General features: G+C 43.7%; 2 protein-coding genes across 22 annotated transcripts in view; one reads left to right on the top strand and one right to left on the bottom strand.

Moving 5' to 3' along the window:
• Positions 1 to 12: 12 nt before the first annotated feature.
• PTPMT1 (protein tyrosine phosphatase mitochondrial 1) lies at positions 13 to 2,253 on the bottom strand (the record flags this gene model as incomplete). The annotated part of the gene is made up of 4 exons (XM_080592597.1): positions 13 to 276; positions 1,447 to 1,638; positions 1,717 to 1,797; positions 1,936 to 2,253. The coding sequence occupies 4 exons, from the start codon at positions 2,251 to 2,253 to the stop codon at positions 136 to 138; spliced, it is 732 nt and encodes a 243-aa protein (XP_080448723.1). The 3' UTR covers positions 13 to 135.
• The window catches only part of CELF1 (CUGBP Elav-like family member 1), a 59,580-nt gene continuing 44,530 nt past the window's right edge, over positions 2,235 to 17,284 (top strand). For 9 of the 21 annotated variants that reach the window (XM_080592548.1, XM_080592547.1, XM_080592545.1 and 6 more), the window contains exons 1-2: positions 2,260 to 2,399; positions 17,224 to 17,262. The gene's annotated coding sequence lies outside the window, so the exon portion shown is untranslated. Of the gene's footprint in view, positions 2,400 to 8,463; positions 8,486 to 17,223; positions 17,263 to 17,284 lie in introns of those variants that run through there. The other 12 variants (XM_080592542.1, XM_080592564.1, XM_080592563.1 and 9 more) reach the window with 6 other exon arrangements.

Genomic DNA, 17,284 nt, shown 5'->3' with positions numbered 1-17,284 from the left:
CCCAAACTCCCCTTTACCGTAATTTATGTAAAAGTTTCTTTATTGATGGTCAAGAAGTACAGCACTTAAGCCTTCGTTAGTTCGTTAAGGCCTAAGTTTTCTTTAAAGAAGAAAAGACTGAGATTTTGATAGTTCTTACTGACCCTCTGCAGTTGTCCCAGCAATCATGTTCCTGTGAAATGTCTCCAGGACCTGGACTTGTTTACGCCGAATGAGGATGTGGGGACGGATCTTGGCAATAGCCTCTATTGCTTCCTGGGGGGTCCAGTGATGCAGCTGAAAAGGCAAAAACCCTGCAAGTGAAAATCCATTCCACCCCTGCACCACTTAATGAAGCCTTTCTAGTTGCTACAGGCAATGTTAGCATTGTTAGAGAACCTAATACTTTGTCCCTTCTGTTTACTTCATCTTCCTCAGGAGGGCCTGAGTGTCAATGCAAGTCCATCAAGTGAGTTCCTCACTTAAAGAGGGATGGTTGCTGCCTCAGACCTTGGTTTTCTACCTCACTCATGCTTCCTTCATGTTGTGAAGCTTCCTGTCCTAGTCCCACCAGACCAGAGAAAAAGGGCAGTTTTTTTTTAATTAAAACTTTAGTAGTACCTCCATTGTGCTTCAGCACTTAGAGCGTCATTATGGAAAGGCCTCCCAGGGAGTGCCGAACAACACCAGCAGTAGGATCCCCAAGTGGGATTTCGTTTTCAGTGCTGGTTTACCTAGTTGGCTCTGTAGTGGAACTCAGAAAGCCAAAGCTACTTTTCTTGATAGTGAATTGTATTTACCAAAAAGCACAGAGTGGCTCGTCATTTCAGATAACCATGAAGTCTAAACAACAAAAACTGAGGTTTATCTGCTCAGTGAACCCATCGTCACACGCAACTTGTTATTCCCATCTCAATCTGTTCTGCCCTAGAATGAATTAAGGATCTCAGAATCATTCTAAACGGGTTCAGAACTTGCTGTATTAATGGCCCAGGAGACCGAACGGCTTCTTGAAGTCTGACCAATCTGCCAGAACCAGCCATAGGTACCATCAGGCCATGTTTCAAAGCTCTGTCACAACAGCAGTTTCTCCTTCCCATAGGATCAGAACATCTTTCATGGTACTTGTGCTAACAGCTTTTAAATGTCATAAGTGCAGGTGAACAAGGCGTACAAAGATAAAGTCGATTAGCAAAGAAAGCTTAAGACAGCTGTTCAGTGAACGCAAGCTTCACTTGTTGATTTATCTTGTGTTTGCCAGGTTCCACAAAGCAGGGAGCGATGTGAGCTTGGGGCCTGGCTATCCACCTCTCTTGAAATGTGTGTCCAGCCCAAACCCCGTACAATAATGGGATGCCAACGCACCTGTACACGCTCAGGGCTCTTGAGCAAAACCAAGCTGCAGAGGCTGGCCGTGCGCGCCCAGGCTATGAAAACGAACCCCGTTTGCTACAGAACCCTTCGTACCTGGATGAGATAGGCTGCCACCATGGTGGCGCTGCGGGAGCGCCCGGCCTTGCAGTGCACGTAGACGCTGTTACCGCGCTCGCGGTGCCTCAGCAGGAACTCGACGCCCTTGTGCAGGTGCTCCAGGCTGGGCGCTCCGGTCAGGTCCACGGTGCTGAGCCGCAGCTGCTCGACTCCCAGCGCCTCCCATTCCTGTCAGAGACAGCCCCTCCGAGCCTTTAACTCCCTTTTATTCCTTCAGAGGGCGAGCCCGGCCCCCGCGGGGCTCACCTGGGCGGAGCAGCACAGGTAGCGGGTCTCGTACTCCTCGTTGAGCGTCAGCACGGCGCGCACGTTCTCCTCAGCCACCAGCTGCGGGCGCACACACACGGCCCCGTCAGGCCCCGTCAGGCCCCGTCAGGCCCCGTCAGGCCCCGTCAGGCCCCGTCAGGCCCCGTCAGGCCCCGGCTCCAGCCCCAGCCCCCCCCCCCCGGCCCCCCCCTCACCCACCGCGCGGCTGCGGCCCCTGAGCGGCAGCGCCCCGAGCAGCACGGCGCGGTCGATGCGGTGCAGCCAGGGGCGGCGCGCGGCGGGCAGGGCGGCGCGCAGGGCGGTGTAGCACAGCGTCGGGTAGAACAGCGCCCGCGCCGCCACCCCCCCCATCGCCGCCGCCGCCGCCGCCGGGCGAGCGCACCGCGGCCCGCAGCGCGTGTTGGGGGGGGGGGCCGGGGAAGGCAGGCTGTGAGAGGCGGGGCTCCGCCGCGTCCCTGCCCGCCTCTCCACCCCCCGCCTCGGGCCCGGCGTGGTTGCTCCCGGAAGCGCCGCCATCTTGCGGAGCCGGCCTGAGGCGGCGCAGGGAGAAGCGGGGCGCGGGCGGATCCCCGGGGGCAGGTGAGGGCGGCGGCCGCCAGGAGGAGCTCGGGCCGGGCACGGCCGGCGGGGAGCCCGCCGACAGCGCGACCCGCCTCGCGCAGGTAACGGCTCCCCTCGTCTTCCTCCTCCTCCTCCTCCTCCTCCTCCTCCTCCTCCTCCTCCTCCTCCTGCCGCTGCTCCCCCGGCCCTGAGACCGCCCGCGCCGCCCCGCTTGAGCCGGGGCCCGCGGGCGGAGCCGCCCCTCGGCCGCCCGGAACCGGAGGCCTCCGCTTGCCGCAGCCCGGCGGAGCGCTGACAGCGCCTCGGGCGGCGCCGGGCCGCGGGGCGGCGGCGGGGGGCGCTGCAGGTGCGAGCGCGGCCCCGGGCGGCGGGGAGCGGCCCCCACCCGGAGCCCTCCGGGGCTAAGCCGGGGGCTGGGGGGCGGCTGCGTGTCCTCGGGCACCGCTGGGGGCTGCTGAGGGGCGGGAGGGATGAGCGGGGGGCTGCGGGGGGTGGGGGTGCGCCGCCGTGTGAGGGTTTGCAGCCCAGAGGGTGAGAAGGAGCGGTGGGCGCTGCTGGGTGCGGGTAGGAAGGGGAAAAAGCACGAAAAGCGAGAGAGACTGATCGTAAAACGAACGATAAGCGCATGGAGAAGCAATAAAGGTTAATGACAGCATGAGGTTTTTATAGGGCCGTTTATGAGTAGGAAGCAGAGAGGCAGCGTTACAATAAAGCGCGGAGCCTTTACTCCTTTAAATTCCTGGGGAATCGCGGTCCAGACGTTTTCACCTTCAAGGCACAGACATTCTCTTCTGCCAGAAGTTGTCAGGGAGCATTTTTCTAGTGTTGCAGCTTTCTTGCGCTGTACTGCTTCAGTGTGGCCATTGGGCGTGTTTCGCTGGGAGCTCGCTGATTTAGAATGCTCGCTGGGGATTTGCATCTTAAAACATGCTTTGCTGCTGGTCTGCACGAGCTTGGACTTCCTGAGTATCCTGATTTATTCATATATTTGCTTGTGTCTGTCTGTCCCTTCAGGCTTAGGTCTTTGAACTTGTAATCACAATAATTGCTAAATAATCTGGTGCCTTTAGCTCTCTTTTCTATTGGTTTTCTATAGATCAGTTCATCAGATACAATAAAACTACGTGTACTGTTTTGGCATTGCATATCCGTAGTAAGCCTATCACATTTTTGTTTGTTTGTTTTTTCTTCTCCGTAGCTGTATTCTCAAGAGCTCTTCATAATGTGAGGTACTGTTCTTCCCAGCGTTGCGCTTGGACCCAAGTCTTTAAGAGGCAGCCTTGTTAGAAATAATACTGCTGTGGTAGATGTTCAAAAATACTTATATCTTTACTTCATTATAGGAAACGTTAAGGGTGATACTGCTCGCATCCTGCAGCGTTATGCCCAGTTGCACCTCTTCTGATGAAGAGTCCTCTGTGCAGGAGCACAGTTCTTATATCTGCTCAGGGACGTGGGTGTGCATGTATGAACCAGCAGAACCCATAAGTAGGGATGTTAAAATACGATGATACCAGGGAATTTTTATATTTTTTCTAAAGGTGTATACTGTTCCCTTTCAGTCTGTGCTCACCTTCAAAATTATTGCTGGCATTTATTTAAAGGAAGTACAGGGGTTCGCTTTTTTTTGAATGATTGTTCTGGAATGGACATGCTTTTCTTTCCATGTCTAAGTTTACGAGTAGACTGTTCCTTAACTGTTTATTGTATCTCTTTCTGAAATACGGTTATTGATTGTTATTTACTATATTTTAATTTCATCCATTTGCCTTCTGGGTTCCTCTCACAAATCTCTTCAGAGGGCCTGCTCTAATTAAGTTTTATTTCAGTGGGTTTTAGGCTACTTACTGGGCTAGATGGGAAGTAACATAAATTCTCCTTTTTGAAATTTCCTGGTTATTAGTCTCCAACTAGGATCTAAGAACCCCTGACTGTTCTGGCTGTTGGAATAGAGGCTGTTGATCACGGATGGGTCCATAAGGCAGTCCAGTTTGCCAGCCAGTGTGTGAGATTTACCACTGAAACAGCAGTGATAGTCCAACAGACTCAGATATGTTTCTGCATTCTTATTAATCAGTCTTGCCACAAATGTCTTAATGCTTTATTACAATCTAAGCATTTTCAATATTGTTTCTTGTCCTTTAGTTTACCATTCCCCAGGACTCTGTTCAGAGTTATTTGTTGCCTTGGCAACTGCCCTCAGGTGAGAAATATCATTTTTATACATTGATCAGTAGTTTGGTGGGTAAAAAACAACCACAACAGTATAAATCAAAGCAGGATAAAATACTTAAACGTTTATTCGAATGGGAGTTGTAAATCGAGAAGAGTTATCTAGGCCCTCCAATTGTATTTTTCCATGAAGGTTTGTGACACAGTATCTTGAGTTGTTATCCTGTTGCGAGATTTCTTGGAGGCAAGAGAGCCTGTCTTTGTTGGAAGAAGTAACTGCTGGCTTTAGTGCGCTTCCTTCTGTCATTAGAGATGCTTGTGTCATATGGAAAAATGCAAGATACCACCTTGTCTGCTGTTGCTGTCTCCAACAGATTGTCCTGCCAAAATGCTTTGTGCTTGGGGCATAATAGTGAAAAGTGCCCTTTAGCATTCATACTTTCAAGCATAGATTTCCCGAATGTGGTCTGAACGTCATCTTGTTTGCACCTGATTCAAAGCTAAAATATACATTAGGAGCAGGAAATTTGGATAAGGCAAGGGAGAAAATGTAACCCGCTTTAAAGCTCCAAAGCAAATGAGTCTGCAAAGGCTTTGCTGTAGGGACAAATAGCTCACAAGTTTGAAGTGTGATAGACAGAGCAGGCTTATTTGTTTGTGACAGCAATATAGTAGGGCACAATCGTCATCCCAGGCAAAGGAAAGCTTCTTTCTGACATCTTGGGAAGTCTGAAACCTTCAGCCATCTTAGCTCTGTGTGCTTTAAAAGAAAAACCATTGCTGCTAACTGAATTCAGGATGAACAGTGAGCAAAGAGGAGCAAGTACTGAGGACTCCTAGTTGGACAGGCATCTTCTCTGACTTTCAACTCATGGAAAAGAGTTTCAGTTTTGGAGAGACAGTTTGTGGTATGAGTGTGTGTGTTTATGTACCGTGAGAAAGCTTTAGCCCAGAACTGGAATCGGGGTCCATGAGTGGTTACAAACTAAGATGATATAAACCGGGCTGGTCTAGCTGCAGCTGTGAGATTTTTCACATTGGTTTAAATTACTTAATATTTAAATATAATTTGGAATAACTGGATTAGATATTGCTGAAATTCAGGAAAATGGGCAGAAACTTTGGGTTCTTCATCCTTTTCAGCAGCACTCCTCAAGATCTTAAAGGAGCGTGTGAATGAGAGGATGAGTGATTCTTGAGTGTTGAGTGTGTCATGCTTGTACATCTAGCAGGTTTTTTTTTTTTTTCCAGAAAAATGTTTTGTTACGGTTGCATATAGTGTGTTCTCTCAGAACCCAATTCTCTATTCTCAGAAAAACTCAGTTGAATTCTGTGGTGGCTTACATTTTTTTTACTTGAAATTACTTGGAGTTTTTCACAGCCTTGTTTTTCTTGCCTCCCTCAAAATTGGTCTTTCTGGTAGCTTTCACTTCTATCTGCAGATTATTTCATACTTTGCTTTTCACAATAATAATGTAATTCTTTGCCGCTACATTTCAGTATTACGGGTGTCAAAGTAAAACCATGGTTCTTCAAGTATCTTCTCTAAAATTCTTTTTTCACTGAATCCGTGAATATTTTTTTGCTATTTTTGCCTTAAACTACACCATTGAAAAGAAATTCTGGCATATGCATCATATGCAGGGATCCTTCAGAGTCTGTTGGAAAGGGAAGATTTGTGCCTGTTCTCCCAGAGCAGAGGACCTGTTTTTTATGAAGTCTGTAATTTTAATGAAGTATCTAGCAGACAACATCCAAGTCCACATACAAAAAGGATAGCATCTTCCTTTATTTAATCTATATAGAGATTTACAGGATGGACACCAAGTATCTTAATATCAGCAACGTTTTACAAGGTAGAGCTTTGATGAATGCTTCTTTTCTGTGAGAAAGCAATGAAATATTGGTCCTTCAGGAACAGAAGAAATATTTTGAATGTCATGTCTAGCTCTTGCAGTTTCTGTAGGCACAACAGTGTAAAATAAATTCTTCTCTCACTTACAGTCTTAAATTCCCATGTAGAATGCTGTCTCAAAATCTTCTTGCCAAGTCACGTGCACCTGATCATTATTTACCATCCAAAAACTCCTGTTTTACGTTTAAACTTCAAATTAAAAAAAAAAAAAAGAAAAAGCCTTCAGAACAGTAGAGTGCTTGCATGGTCATAGGAGCTATTACAAATGGCCATTGGGAATGGGCAATGTGCAAAGGCTCTGGAAAAAGGGCTGTATATTTACTTTGCGAAGGCACACTTTTTATTGCTCAGTAGTCTGTGATCTCTTGCTGGGTGATTTAGGAAAAGTGCAAATATCCTGGTATTTATGGAGCAAAGCCACCCGTATTACATTTTGGGCTGTGTATTCGCTACCAGGATTTGACCACTGTCAGAGGCTGGCTCTAGGTTGTGCTGTGTGTATTTCACAGTACAGAAGCTCCTGTGATGCTGATTCGCTGCTGCAGAATTTGCTTTAGAATTTCTTTGTTCTCTGAAGTAATTTCTGCTTCATTCAGGGCTAAATTTAATAGGCGTTTTGTGATCGCTTTGAGGGAGCGGGACTAGAACATGTTCTGGATCCTATTTGTGAGGAAAGTATTTCAAGATCTGCTTAGGCAGACGCTAATTTTGAGTATACCGGTATATTCCTGGGTTTGGAGGGAGCCTAAACCATTATCTCAGTCATGAAAAATATCCAGCTTGGTGCTTCAAATACAAGAACTTTTATGCTTATTGCAGGTTGCATTAACGGAACTGTCTGAGTAGTGCGCTTCTTGTTCTCAATTAGTTACCACACTGCTAGTCTAGCTGAAAGTTACAACCTCCGCGTACACGAGAGAACTTCTCTGGTAACTTCTCTAAGATGGCTCCGCGTCACCACATACGATGTGTGATATACTAAATATAAGAGATAAGCAGCAGCATAAGGTAATAAACCTCTCATACGAAAAATTATGTATTTGTATATGGATGAAACTGATTTTGAGTTTGCAGACTGTCACACCTGTGTACTAAAACATTCAGGGACTCTGCTGCATTTTTTCTCCGAATACCTAGGCATTCGAGTTTTCAGTTATGCTGATTTTATGTCTTTCTGTGCCAGAACTTGAAAAGGGGCAGGAGGGGATGCTGCCTAGAGGTGGGTTTCTTCTGTTTTTATTTAAGAAGAATGCACAGCAGGAGGCTTGGTTTGTGTATAAGCATTGGCGTGAAGGACCGCTAGGAAAGCAGGCGTGATATAGCAGGTCACCAGGGTAGTTCGTATCAACGAGTGGGGAAGGTGGTGCTTACTGGTTTAGGAGAATGATTAAAAAGGGAGAAAAGGTTCAAAAAGATTACTGTAATTTGCAATTACTGTAAATATAATTTGATTTGGGGAGAAAAAAGTAAACCCGAAGAAGCTAGGTGTATATGTGCTTCCAAAAGTGACAAGGAAGACCGGGCCAGTTCAGTACTTACTTCTTGAAGTGCTGGTGAGTGCGGGGATTCCCTGGAAGGGAGGTTTTTTGTCCCGTGTCCAAGCTGCTGCCAGATTCTGGTGGATGAAGAGCATTGGGAATTTCTGCGTTACTGAGGTGGACTCGAGCAAAGTGGGTTTGGGCCAGTTTCAAAACAGTAACTCCTTCCTGAAGTTTGTACGCTTCAATTTTTTTCCTCCTCTGCATGGTGTGACAGCGAACGAGTGTGCGCGCGTGTGAAGGAACTTGTTTTAGCGATGGTCTCTTTCAGAGACCATGTATGGGTAAAGCAGTTGGGCTAGTTCAGCTCCCTGCTCCTCCCTCCCTCCCTCTCGGAGAGCCGAGCAGAATCTATTCTGCTGAAACGCTTGTTCCACTTTCTGCTTTCTATATTTGTACAGCAGCAGCACGCTAGCTAGCAAGGCGCTGTGGCTGGCCTGGTGTGCGTTCGGCATTTGCTGAGCAGAATTGAGAGCCAGGGCTTACAGTCTCTGTCGTTCCGTCCGTCCGTCTGTCTGTCTGTCTCTGCGTCTCTGGGGAGGACTGGCGTTCCGAGTGAAAGGTGATCTGTTCGTGGATGTTTTGTTGTATTTTTTTTTTTTATGTAAAATGCACTTCATCCCAGCTGGGAGTCTAGGGACTGGGAGTGGAGGAGGGAAGGCAGTTGTCTTACAGGGAGAGTATGTAGTGGGTGGCAGTGGCATCAGCAGCGTAGTTTTTAACTCCAAAAGAGCTGCTGTCTTCTGGGATGAGGGCTTTCATATCCCTACCTGCTTGGGGGAATAATTAGCCAGGGGCTGTATCTGGCCATAAAAGGTCTGTTGTCACTGTCAGCCATGAAGATTAATGGAAACTAGATCCTGCCCTGGAAGATCTTAGTGCTGCCGTTGCCTGTTGCAAGGGGGATTGATGAGGAGCTAGACGCTGGCCAGCACAGTTTAGAATAAGGAGTTAGTGCTGGGAGATGGAGTTGTAGGAAATACCTTTTTAGGAAGAGCTGGGAACTTGTAGCTAGGACTTCCCTGGCTGTACATTTGCATAAACCTTGTACTAAGGCCCTGCATGTGCTGGGATGGCTGTTGAGTTACTTCAGCAGTAGGTCAGGCGAAGAAATAGCACAGCAAGTCTGGCTGCTGGCAGTGTAGTAAATGTTGATACGATGTTCTTTCAGTAGTGGAAGGGTGCTCAAAATAGTGGCAGCCACTGGATGCACCATTAATGTCAGCAAGAAATTGAGAGGGGGAAAAAGGGAAAATAGGACCTAAGTATTTTTTCTGTGTTCTAGGGGATACTGTCCATTATAAATTCTGCTACCTTTTGGTTATTTGTGCAAGTAGAAATCACGCCTTTTGTTCCTGAAATTAGAGCAAAAGCGTTTCACTTGTGAAATAGAAGTAGCATCTTGTTAAAATCTTTCTTGAGGACAATGCTCCAGAAACTTGGTCTGAATTATTTTCCTTTCCTGCCACTGCAGTGTCTCTAGCGTGTTTCGTACAGAGAAAGCTGTGTGTACCTCAGACTTGGAAGGAGCAAATTTTGGAGGTGAATTGGGGAATCTCAGCCGCCCAGCAGTCTGAATCCCACTGTGCCTACAGGCAGGGAGCTGTGATTGATGTGTCACAGAGGCTCCTCTCATTCTTGGACTGCTTGAACTCAAGCAACTTTGTTGTGTGTCTGTTTTCAGATCCTTCTTTGTGTAACGGGGATACGGTGTGGTAATTTTTCCATCTTCGTCTGGGAAACCTGTGAAATTCATTGTGAACACGCAACTTCCAGGCTGCTAAGCTTTCTTTCTTAAGTGTCCTTCTGTGTTTCCGAATTCTCACATCCTCTTAAAGCCCTCTGCCTTTCTTCCTACTTCTCTGTTTCCTGACTCCCCGACTGACATCCTTTCATTTATACTAGCCAGAACAAAGTGGCAAAAACAATGTGAACTGTTTCTAAGTTTACAATAGCAATTAAAAGCAAATTTTGGCATTGTTTGATGCTGGTGATCAGGATTGTAAAATTGTAAATTTGGCTTTTAAACGTTCTCCAGTAGCATACTTAATTTTTTTTTGCCCATAGTCTTGTAGCAGGCATACGGTTAGGCAGATTCAAAGGCCACTTAGAAGTACACTATTTCATATTCAAAAAATGTTTTTTTGTCCCTTCTGTGAAAGATGTGATAAATGGATAGAACACTGAAGAAATGCATGTTCACCAAGTGCATTGAGTAGGTGCAAGATACAGCCAGGCTGTAGAATGGCACTGGGGGATTTAAATCTTCCATTTGGTAAAAATCTTCTTAACAGCACTTAAGGGTGGCATTGTTCAGAGCCAGACTACGCTGTCAGTGTGTTTTATGGGAGGTGGATGCTTTGAGTTGTGTAGTAAACTTGTTTTGTACCTATTGTCTGCTAGTGCAAAGAGAGTGACTTAGTACTTCACCTATTTCCAGAAGCTCGAGTGATTCATGTAGCAAAATATAATGCTTTAGATGTGTAAGGACAGGAAATCCTATTTGGTGTATATACTTTGAGTTTAAGGGATAATACCTGTTAATCCATTCTGCTAATCCATTCTGGATTAACTGCATTATTATCTTGTACATAGAAACAGTTTCATCAAGGTTGGAGACAACTTCTATCTGGCATCCTTTGAAGGTCCTGAAATTCCACAGGAAGAGTCATTTTCTGCATTTTCGTATTACTTTTATTTTTTACCAAAATAAGTCTTTTTTTTCTTATAGTATCATAATCATGCAGTTGATGAATAATGTCATGTTAAGGGTGGATGTTTGGAAAGATTATGGGAATTTGGAATTAAGTCCAGTGGTCATGTGAAGTTAGCTAAATTTATAAAGGCTGTTGAAACAGAGGTATTAAGCTTCAGGAGGAAAAGACGTGAAAAGTGGAAGTTGAAAAGGATTTACCTTTGATATAAAAAGCTGAACCATGCAGACAAATCAAGGACAGGAACTGGAATGTCTTTAATGGAGGAAGTCCATGTATTAAAAAATTGGGACAGTAAAAGTAATTGTACAGAAGTGTGTGCACACTTCTTACAAACAGTAGTGTTTTCCTAATAGAAATAGTGGGGCCCTCTTCGATTGGGGTCTTTAAAACTAAAAGGGATTCATGAGTAGAGAATTAACTAAGAGAAATGCAGCACCTAGATCAGATGATGTAGTTCCATGAGTAATTTGAATGAGCATATGCTGGTATTGCTCTGAAAAAAGCTTGTTCTGTCTTTCATGCGTTTTCCCTTTCCTTTGTGCTGCTAAGAGCATTTGTGACATTGTGCAGTGAATTGAATCATGGAACAAGTCTGGGTTAAAACTACTGTTTTCCTGTTGTTGGTAGGAGAGATCAAACCTGGATCACTGCCTTCCTCAGGTCCGTTATACAGAGGTAGAAGTGGATAGCTGGGGAGGAGTTAGCTGTGCTCTATTCTTCTGGCAAGAGCAGTGATTAAAATGGATCTGCAGTAGGATTATCTTGACCTATTCTTGTGCATTTTCTCCCCATTTCTTCCTTGTCTTTTCAAAGAGCTTATATTCGATCTTTTCTAGAAACACAGCCCCCCAAAATTAGTTAAGAATTCTGTTACCTGCAGTGACAAATATCATTTGTTCCTAGACAGGAAGGTACTAAATGTTGTCACGTTGTCATAGCATATTTCACCATTTATGCGGTATCTGATGCATGCTATGTTTGGTGCTGCTGTGCTGAGAAGCCTGCTATTCTTTTTTGGGAAGAAATTGGTGAACATTCATAACAGGAGGATAAAGAGAAGATAGTGTGCCATGTTGATTGTTAAACGTGAATTTTTGATTCCAGAAGTATGAAGTACCTCCAGAATCTAGATACAAGGTACAGAAACACAAAGAGAGAATGTGACAAGATATGTAAGAGGGTTTTGTGTGCTTTGTGTCCTTAAGTAGCCAAAACTGTATTTATAGCACTTATTTTCTCATAAAGCTTCTGGAGTCGTCTCCTGCTAGCAGTGGAAAGCAGCTGATGTCATTCTGTGCCTTCCAGGAAAAGTGAATGGAAAGAATTGATGGAGAAGTGAGTGAAGAACGTCCGAAAATATGTGCTTGAAACTATGAGCAAGTTCTGAGTCTCTAGTTCTTGGCATAGCGCGTGGACGGTTTTGATCCTTCCCACCCTCTTCTTCCCTCCCACCTCTCCTCAAAAGCCTGATTGGGTGACGGAGCCAGTCTTTGCAGCGGGGAACGTTTCTGGGGCCCTGGGTCGAGCAAGGAGCGAGTGAAGCTGCCTTGGCACAGATGTCCCAGTGCGTTAAACACAAAAGATTAGCAGCCTGGATGGGGTGTTTCAGGGCCCCAAAATGAGCCTCGAGGTCAGAGTAGTAGTGGAGTAGAAGGCGACTGAAGTTGGTTGGAAAAAGTCTCGGAATGTTCTTTAGATGTTCGTGGCAAAGAAATGACAATTACGCTTCTTCAGGCAGAGAAAAGTTCATCTGAAGCATGGCACTGTATTTGTGAATGGTACTCAGAAAAAAAAAATGTTTCAGGGTGCTGCATGCCATTATTTACTGATGTGTTTTCAGTATGTTTTAGGCTGAATTACTGCAGAAAAAAATGAATTCCTAAAATATGTACAGTGGTTTACATGCTTCAGATGCTATACAAAGATATTGAAGAGGCTGGTAAATATTGCAAAAAAAGAAACCATAATAACAGTTACAGAGTGAGGACAAAGGAGAAACCTTCAGAAAGCTTGAGTGGAAGCTTGGGAAGAACTCCTTTGCAATGAAATAGATCTTATTGCATTTGGGTTTTTGAACAAAAGTCAGGACATTTCTAAGTTAATGTTCCCACAGCAACGTTGTGTTTGCCTCTGATGAAGAAATTGTATGAAATATTTTGAAAGTTTCAGCTCTATACACTCAATGTTAAATCTCTTAAAGTGTTAATAAAAATTACCTGTTTTTGAAAGTTATTTGAATCAGTATTCATTTTTTAAAATAGAGCATTGATGCCGGTTCTTTGTGGATGTAAATGAGAGTAATTTGAGTGTTGTATCCATTTACTTCTGCAAAGGACTTGATGGTGTGCTCATTACAAAAATAAAAAATAAAAAAAAATCACTGAGCTTATTTTTCCTGCTTTGGTTTGCAGGCATGGCAATGGCAGGTTCTGCATGGTAGAGTTCATAGCAAGTATTTGTCTAGTATAAGCCAAGTAAGGGACGCATAAGCTTAAGGTAAATCAGTCTTTCTTAGTTGGGCTGCTTTGAAACAAACCATGAGGGTTTATCCTTCAACATTTTGCAAATGTGGAATTTCAAGCCTACTCGATTTCTTACTCAGATTCTGAATTTTAGAAATTGGGACGGCTCAAAATTGTTTTCTCTCTGAAGCTGACAGTAGATGCTGGAAATGGTCACGTGCACATGTCCCCTTGTACACACTGGGTGCGTCAGTACAGAATGGTGATGGCATTAGTTTCAGGATCTTTGTGAGGAGACTGTGAGGAGATCTTTTCCCTCTGGGTTTGAATCTATTCTTTCTTGGATCGCATGGAAACAAAGTGCATACCTAGCTGTCGTTATAACAGGCTTATTTCAACAAGGAGCTATGCAAACTGTGTTTATAAACAGTACACTTAGGAAAGTGAAAGTGTTAGTGTTTGAATCTTTTGGCTGAAATGGATGAGGTTGTTAAAGTTTAGTGTTGTTGCTTCTAGAAGTAGGCAGTGTTTAAGCTGAGAATTTTGCTTCTGCTCAGTGCACCTCAAACTTCTATCCCTAATAAGACATTAAACTCTGTGCTACAGCTCGCAGGCCTTCCTGGCGCACGTACAGTATCCATAAAGCAATCAGGAGATTTCCCGTCTCCTTTTTTGTTCTAATCTGAGCTGATCCCAAAATGTGTACCTCTTTTATTCTTTGTTCTGTTCTTCCTATTGCATCTGTTAATTGAACAAATTTAAATTCTGAGAGTTGACCAAGCTGTCACGAGTAATTCAACTGGTCTATTTACTAGCTGTACAGATTGTCTGGTAACCTGGGTGCAGATTAGTATTTTTGCCTGCAACGCGGAAGAAAATATTTGACAGCACCGGCTGCAGAAATAAAGTGAGCAGGCACAGTGACTAGGAGCTGGCATTGAGCACAGTGCCGAGAGGTTTGGGTAGTGTCAAGATTGCAGTGGAAAATGGGAAATTCTCAGATTAGAAAGTGTGTTTGCCTCCTGGGTAAATTTTTGGCACTGTAGGAACCTCCAGGTCTGTCAGGTTTCTTCTTGCTATCTCTGTTGTCTTTTTGTCTCCTAAGTAATGTTTGCTAGAAAGTAGCCTACCTTCTGTGCATTGTGACCCGAGCTGTGCAGTAAGTGAAACTTCACCTGCTTTGTGTAGGCCTTCCTATTCACAGCCTGTACACTCATACTTACACGTTTTTTATATTGGTACTTAAGAGCGTATAAAACCACCGTGAGGCCAGATGTAACATTGATTTATGTGAGAGGCGGTTGGCATCAGGATGTATCCGAGATTGAGCTGTGCGGTCTGTTTTACCTGTTAGGCTCTTTAATTGTAAATGGTAGTCTTGACATCCCACAAACGTTAAATTCCTGGAAGGTGTAATCAGAACTCAGAACTAACTGGTCTAGACAAGTGCTGACTGTGACAGTATTATCATCGATCGGAATCCATTAATTGATCCAGTAATCGTTTACAGATGATCCTGAGTGCTGGGGAGACTGAAGTTTCCCCATTAAGTAGCAAAGTGGTATTGCTAGGTTTATTGGGCTCGTCTCCATCATCTAGTACTTAGTGGCCAGAGCCATATATTTTTGTTACCAGCTGCAGTTCTATTTGAATTGTATGGCATACCAGAAGTTACAGCTGTTTGTTTATCACCAGGAGTATATTTTGTCACTCCTGTCTCTGGCAGGGCTAGGCATTAAACCTTCCTTTTTCTACATGGACCTGTTGGGTGGCGTCATGGCTCCTCCGAGCTTTGGGTAGCAGGGGTTGGAAGCAGCTTCTGGTGCAGCGCATCAGTCAAGGACGGTAACTGCTGGGAAAAGCATTGCCAAAGCCGCGATGTCCTGATTTACACCTATTAATTGTTTTGCTGTCCCCACAAGAACCTACGCTCAAGCAACTATGAAAACAGTTAACTGTCAGCCTCTAGTGCTCAACTGGGGTCAGTCTGCAGTTTGCACTTAAAGCCTAATGCTGTGTCAGTTAATTAAAGAAATTGGTCTGTTCCACACCTTGCTAGGTACGTGTCAGATGTATGTGCCTTCATCTGAAGTATCCAAGTTCTGACTTCTTTTGAGAAGAAATAGGATTGCCAGATACTTTGGCCCTTGGGCTAGGTCTGTCTGTGTAAACCTGAATAAAGGATTCAGTGGATTTATGTTCTGCATGCGATTACAAGCCATGCTGAAACAATTTTGGTTTGAGAAGCACTTATGATTTAAGAGCGTTCTCCTAGACAGGTGGTCGTCAGATTTGCTACTTGCTTTTATAAAGTTTTTATTGTGTTGGATTTTCTTTGATTCAGTGAGATGTCTAATTTTTTTCCAAAGGTATCAAGAGTTATAGGTTCCTCTGGCTATGTTAGCTGCACTTTAGTCTCCTTTGAAGTTTTTAAATTAGTTCTCTAATGTTGCATAGTTATATGTGCTAAGGGAAGGTTTTCTTTTCAACATTTAAAAAGTTGTTTACTGTTATATTCTTAGGCATTTGCGTGATCAGTGAGCTGTGTATTTCAGGTTTTACTGTAAGTTCATTATCACAGCAATACAACTCGCCATTTGTGACAACTCCATAGGCCTTAAGTACCTTGCAAAGTCTGAGATTGAAAGGAGGAAAAAATAAAATTTGTATTACATGTTTTGAAGTTAGGGCCATTAGCAGGAATATGAGACCATGTTTTGACCATAAATAAATATGCTTTAATTAAACTTCAAAAAAGCAGTGGAACGTGGATGAGGTTGAAGGAGGTGTACTCAGGTAAAATATTTGCCAGAATTGCTAGTAGGAGGTAGTGCCATTCTGAAATGTTATGAATGTTTGTTCTGAGTTCATTATTCTGAACATTATTCTGAAACCAAACAAAAATATACAGCGTTCCATGACTAGTAGTCAGTTTTCAGTAATATTCTAGAAAAGATAAATTAACTCATCATTTTGAAAATACACATTTCAGATAACTAAATTTCTCAGAATTCCTGGATTGGATTTTATTTTTCTTTTCATAACTAGTATTATAAGAAAACTCAATTTCTGTTACGTTTAGGCTTATGAGTTCATTTAGCGTGTATAATATTTAATTAAGACAATTGAATTAATTAGGAATGATTTTTAAAATGACTATAAAATAAGGATATAAAATCTCAAAAAATCTCCCTCCGGAAAAGAGAGCATGAGTACATGTGACAAATATCCAAGTATATTAAAAGATAAGTTAGAAGAGGATAAGGATCACTTATGCATACTTCTCAAAGAATATAGAACAAAGGTTATGAAGAGGCCTGCAAAGCAGGGAAAATGTGGGCACTCAGATAGCCTTGTAAAACTCTTCGCATTGCAGAAGAATGCTGGTTTTGGTTGTTTGCCTATAGATATGTAAGCAGACGTGGATTTTTTTGTTAAATATTGCTAGACAGCCATAAATGTAGTTCTGCAAAATAGCGTACAATCTAGGAGGAAGCAGAGAAGAAATTCTTGATAAATAAATACTTCCAAAGTTTGTGTTTCGATATATGTTGGCTTGTGTTATGGGTCGATTGTTGAGTAGCATCCCCGACTTATGAGATGTTAGTGCAGAGAGTCTGTATAGTTCGTTTGATTTGCTTAAGAAATAACACTTGTTCCTTGTGGTGTTCTTCGTGTTACCTAATTCAGAGCTTTTTTTCATACACTTCCATCTCTACTATCTTACATTAGAGTTCACATCTGCAGGGTCATTGTCATCTGTTAGTGCTGCTGCTCTCAAACTGTAATGTAGGTTAGGACTGTGGGCGCTGCTGTTGGTAACACTGCTTCTGTCTTGAGATGAAAAGCCACACAGGTAGGATACATCTACAGAATAGTAATAGGACACTACAGGACATCTGCTGCCCCTTTCTTTTGTACCCTTCCACTTGTTCTCTCTATTTTGAAAAGTGCAATCTATTTATTTTAAGTCTAAATAAGATTGTTACCACCGTATGATAACTTGTTACTAGAAATGGGCTTTACTTTCACACTTCTCAGCTGTTTGCAAGATGCAGTTCATGTTGTAATGATTGTTACTATGATTCTAACTTGAGTGTTTCTTGTTTCTTTTCTTTTAGAGTGAAGACTGGAAGTGTTAGAGAGGTGCGTAGCTGCAGGTATGAACCAACTACAGTTTCT

The sequence above is a fragment of the Anser brachyrhynchus genome (assembly GCF_964034855.1).
Source record: "Anser brachyrhynchus genome assembly, chromosome: 5".
NCBI classification, from domain to species: Eukaryota; Metazoa; Chordata; class Aves; order Anseriformes; family Anatidae; genus Anser; species Anser brachyrhynchus.
The sequence above is the reverse complement of the archived record's forward strand: the minus strand, read 5'-3'. Positions and strand labels throughout refer to the sequence as shown.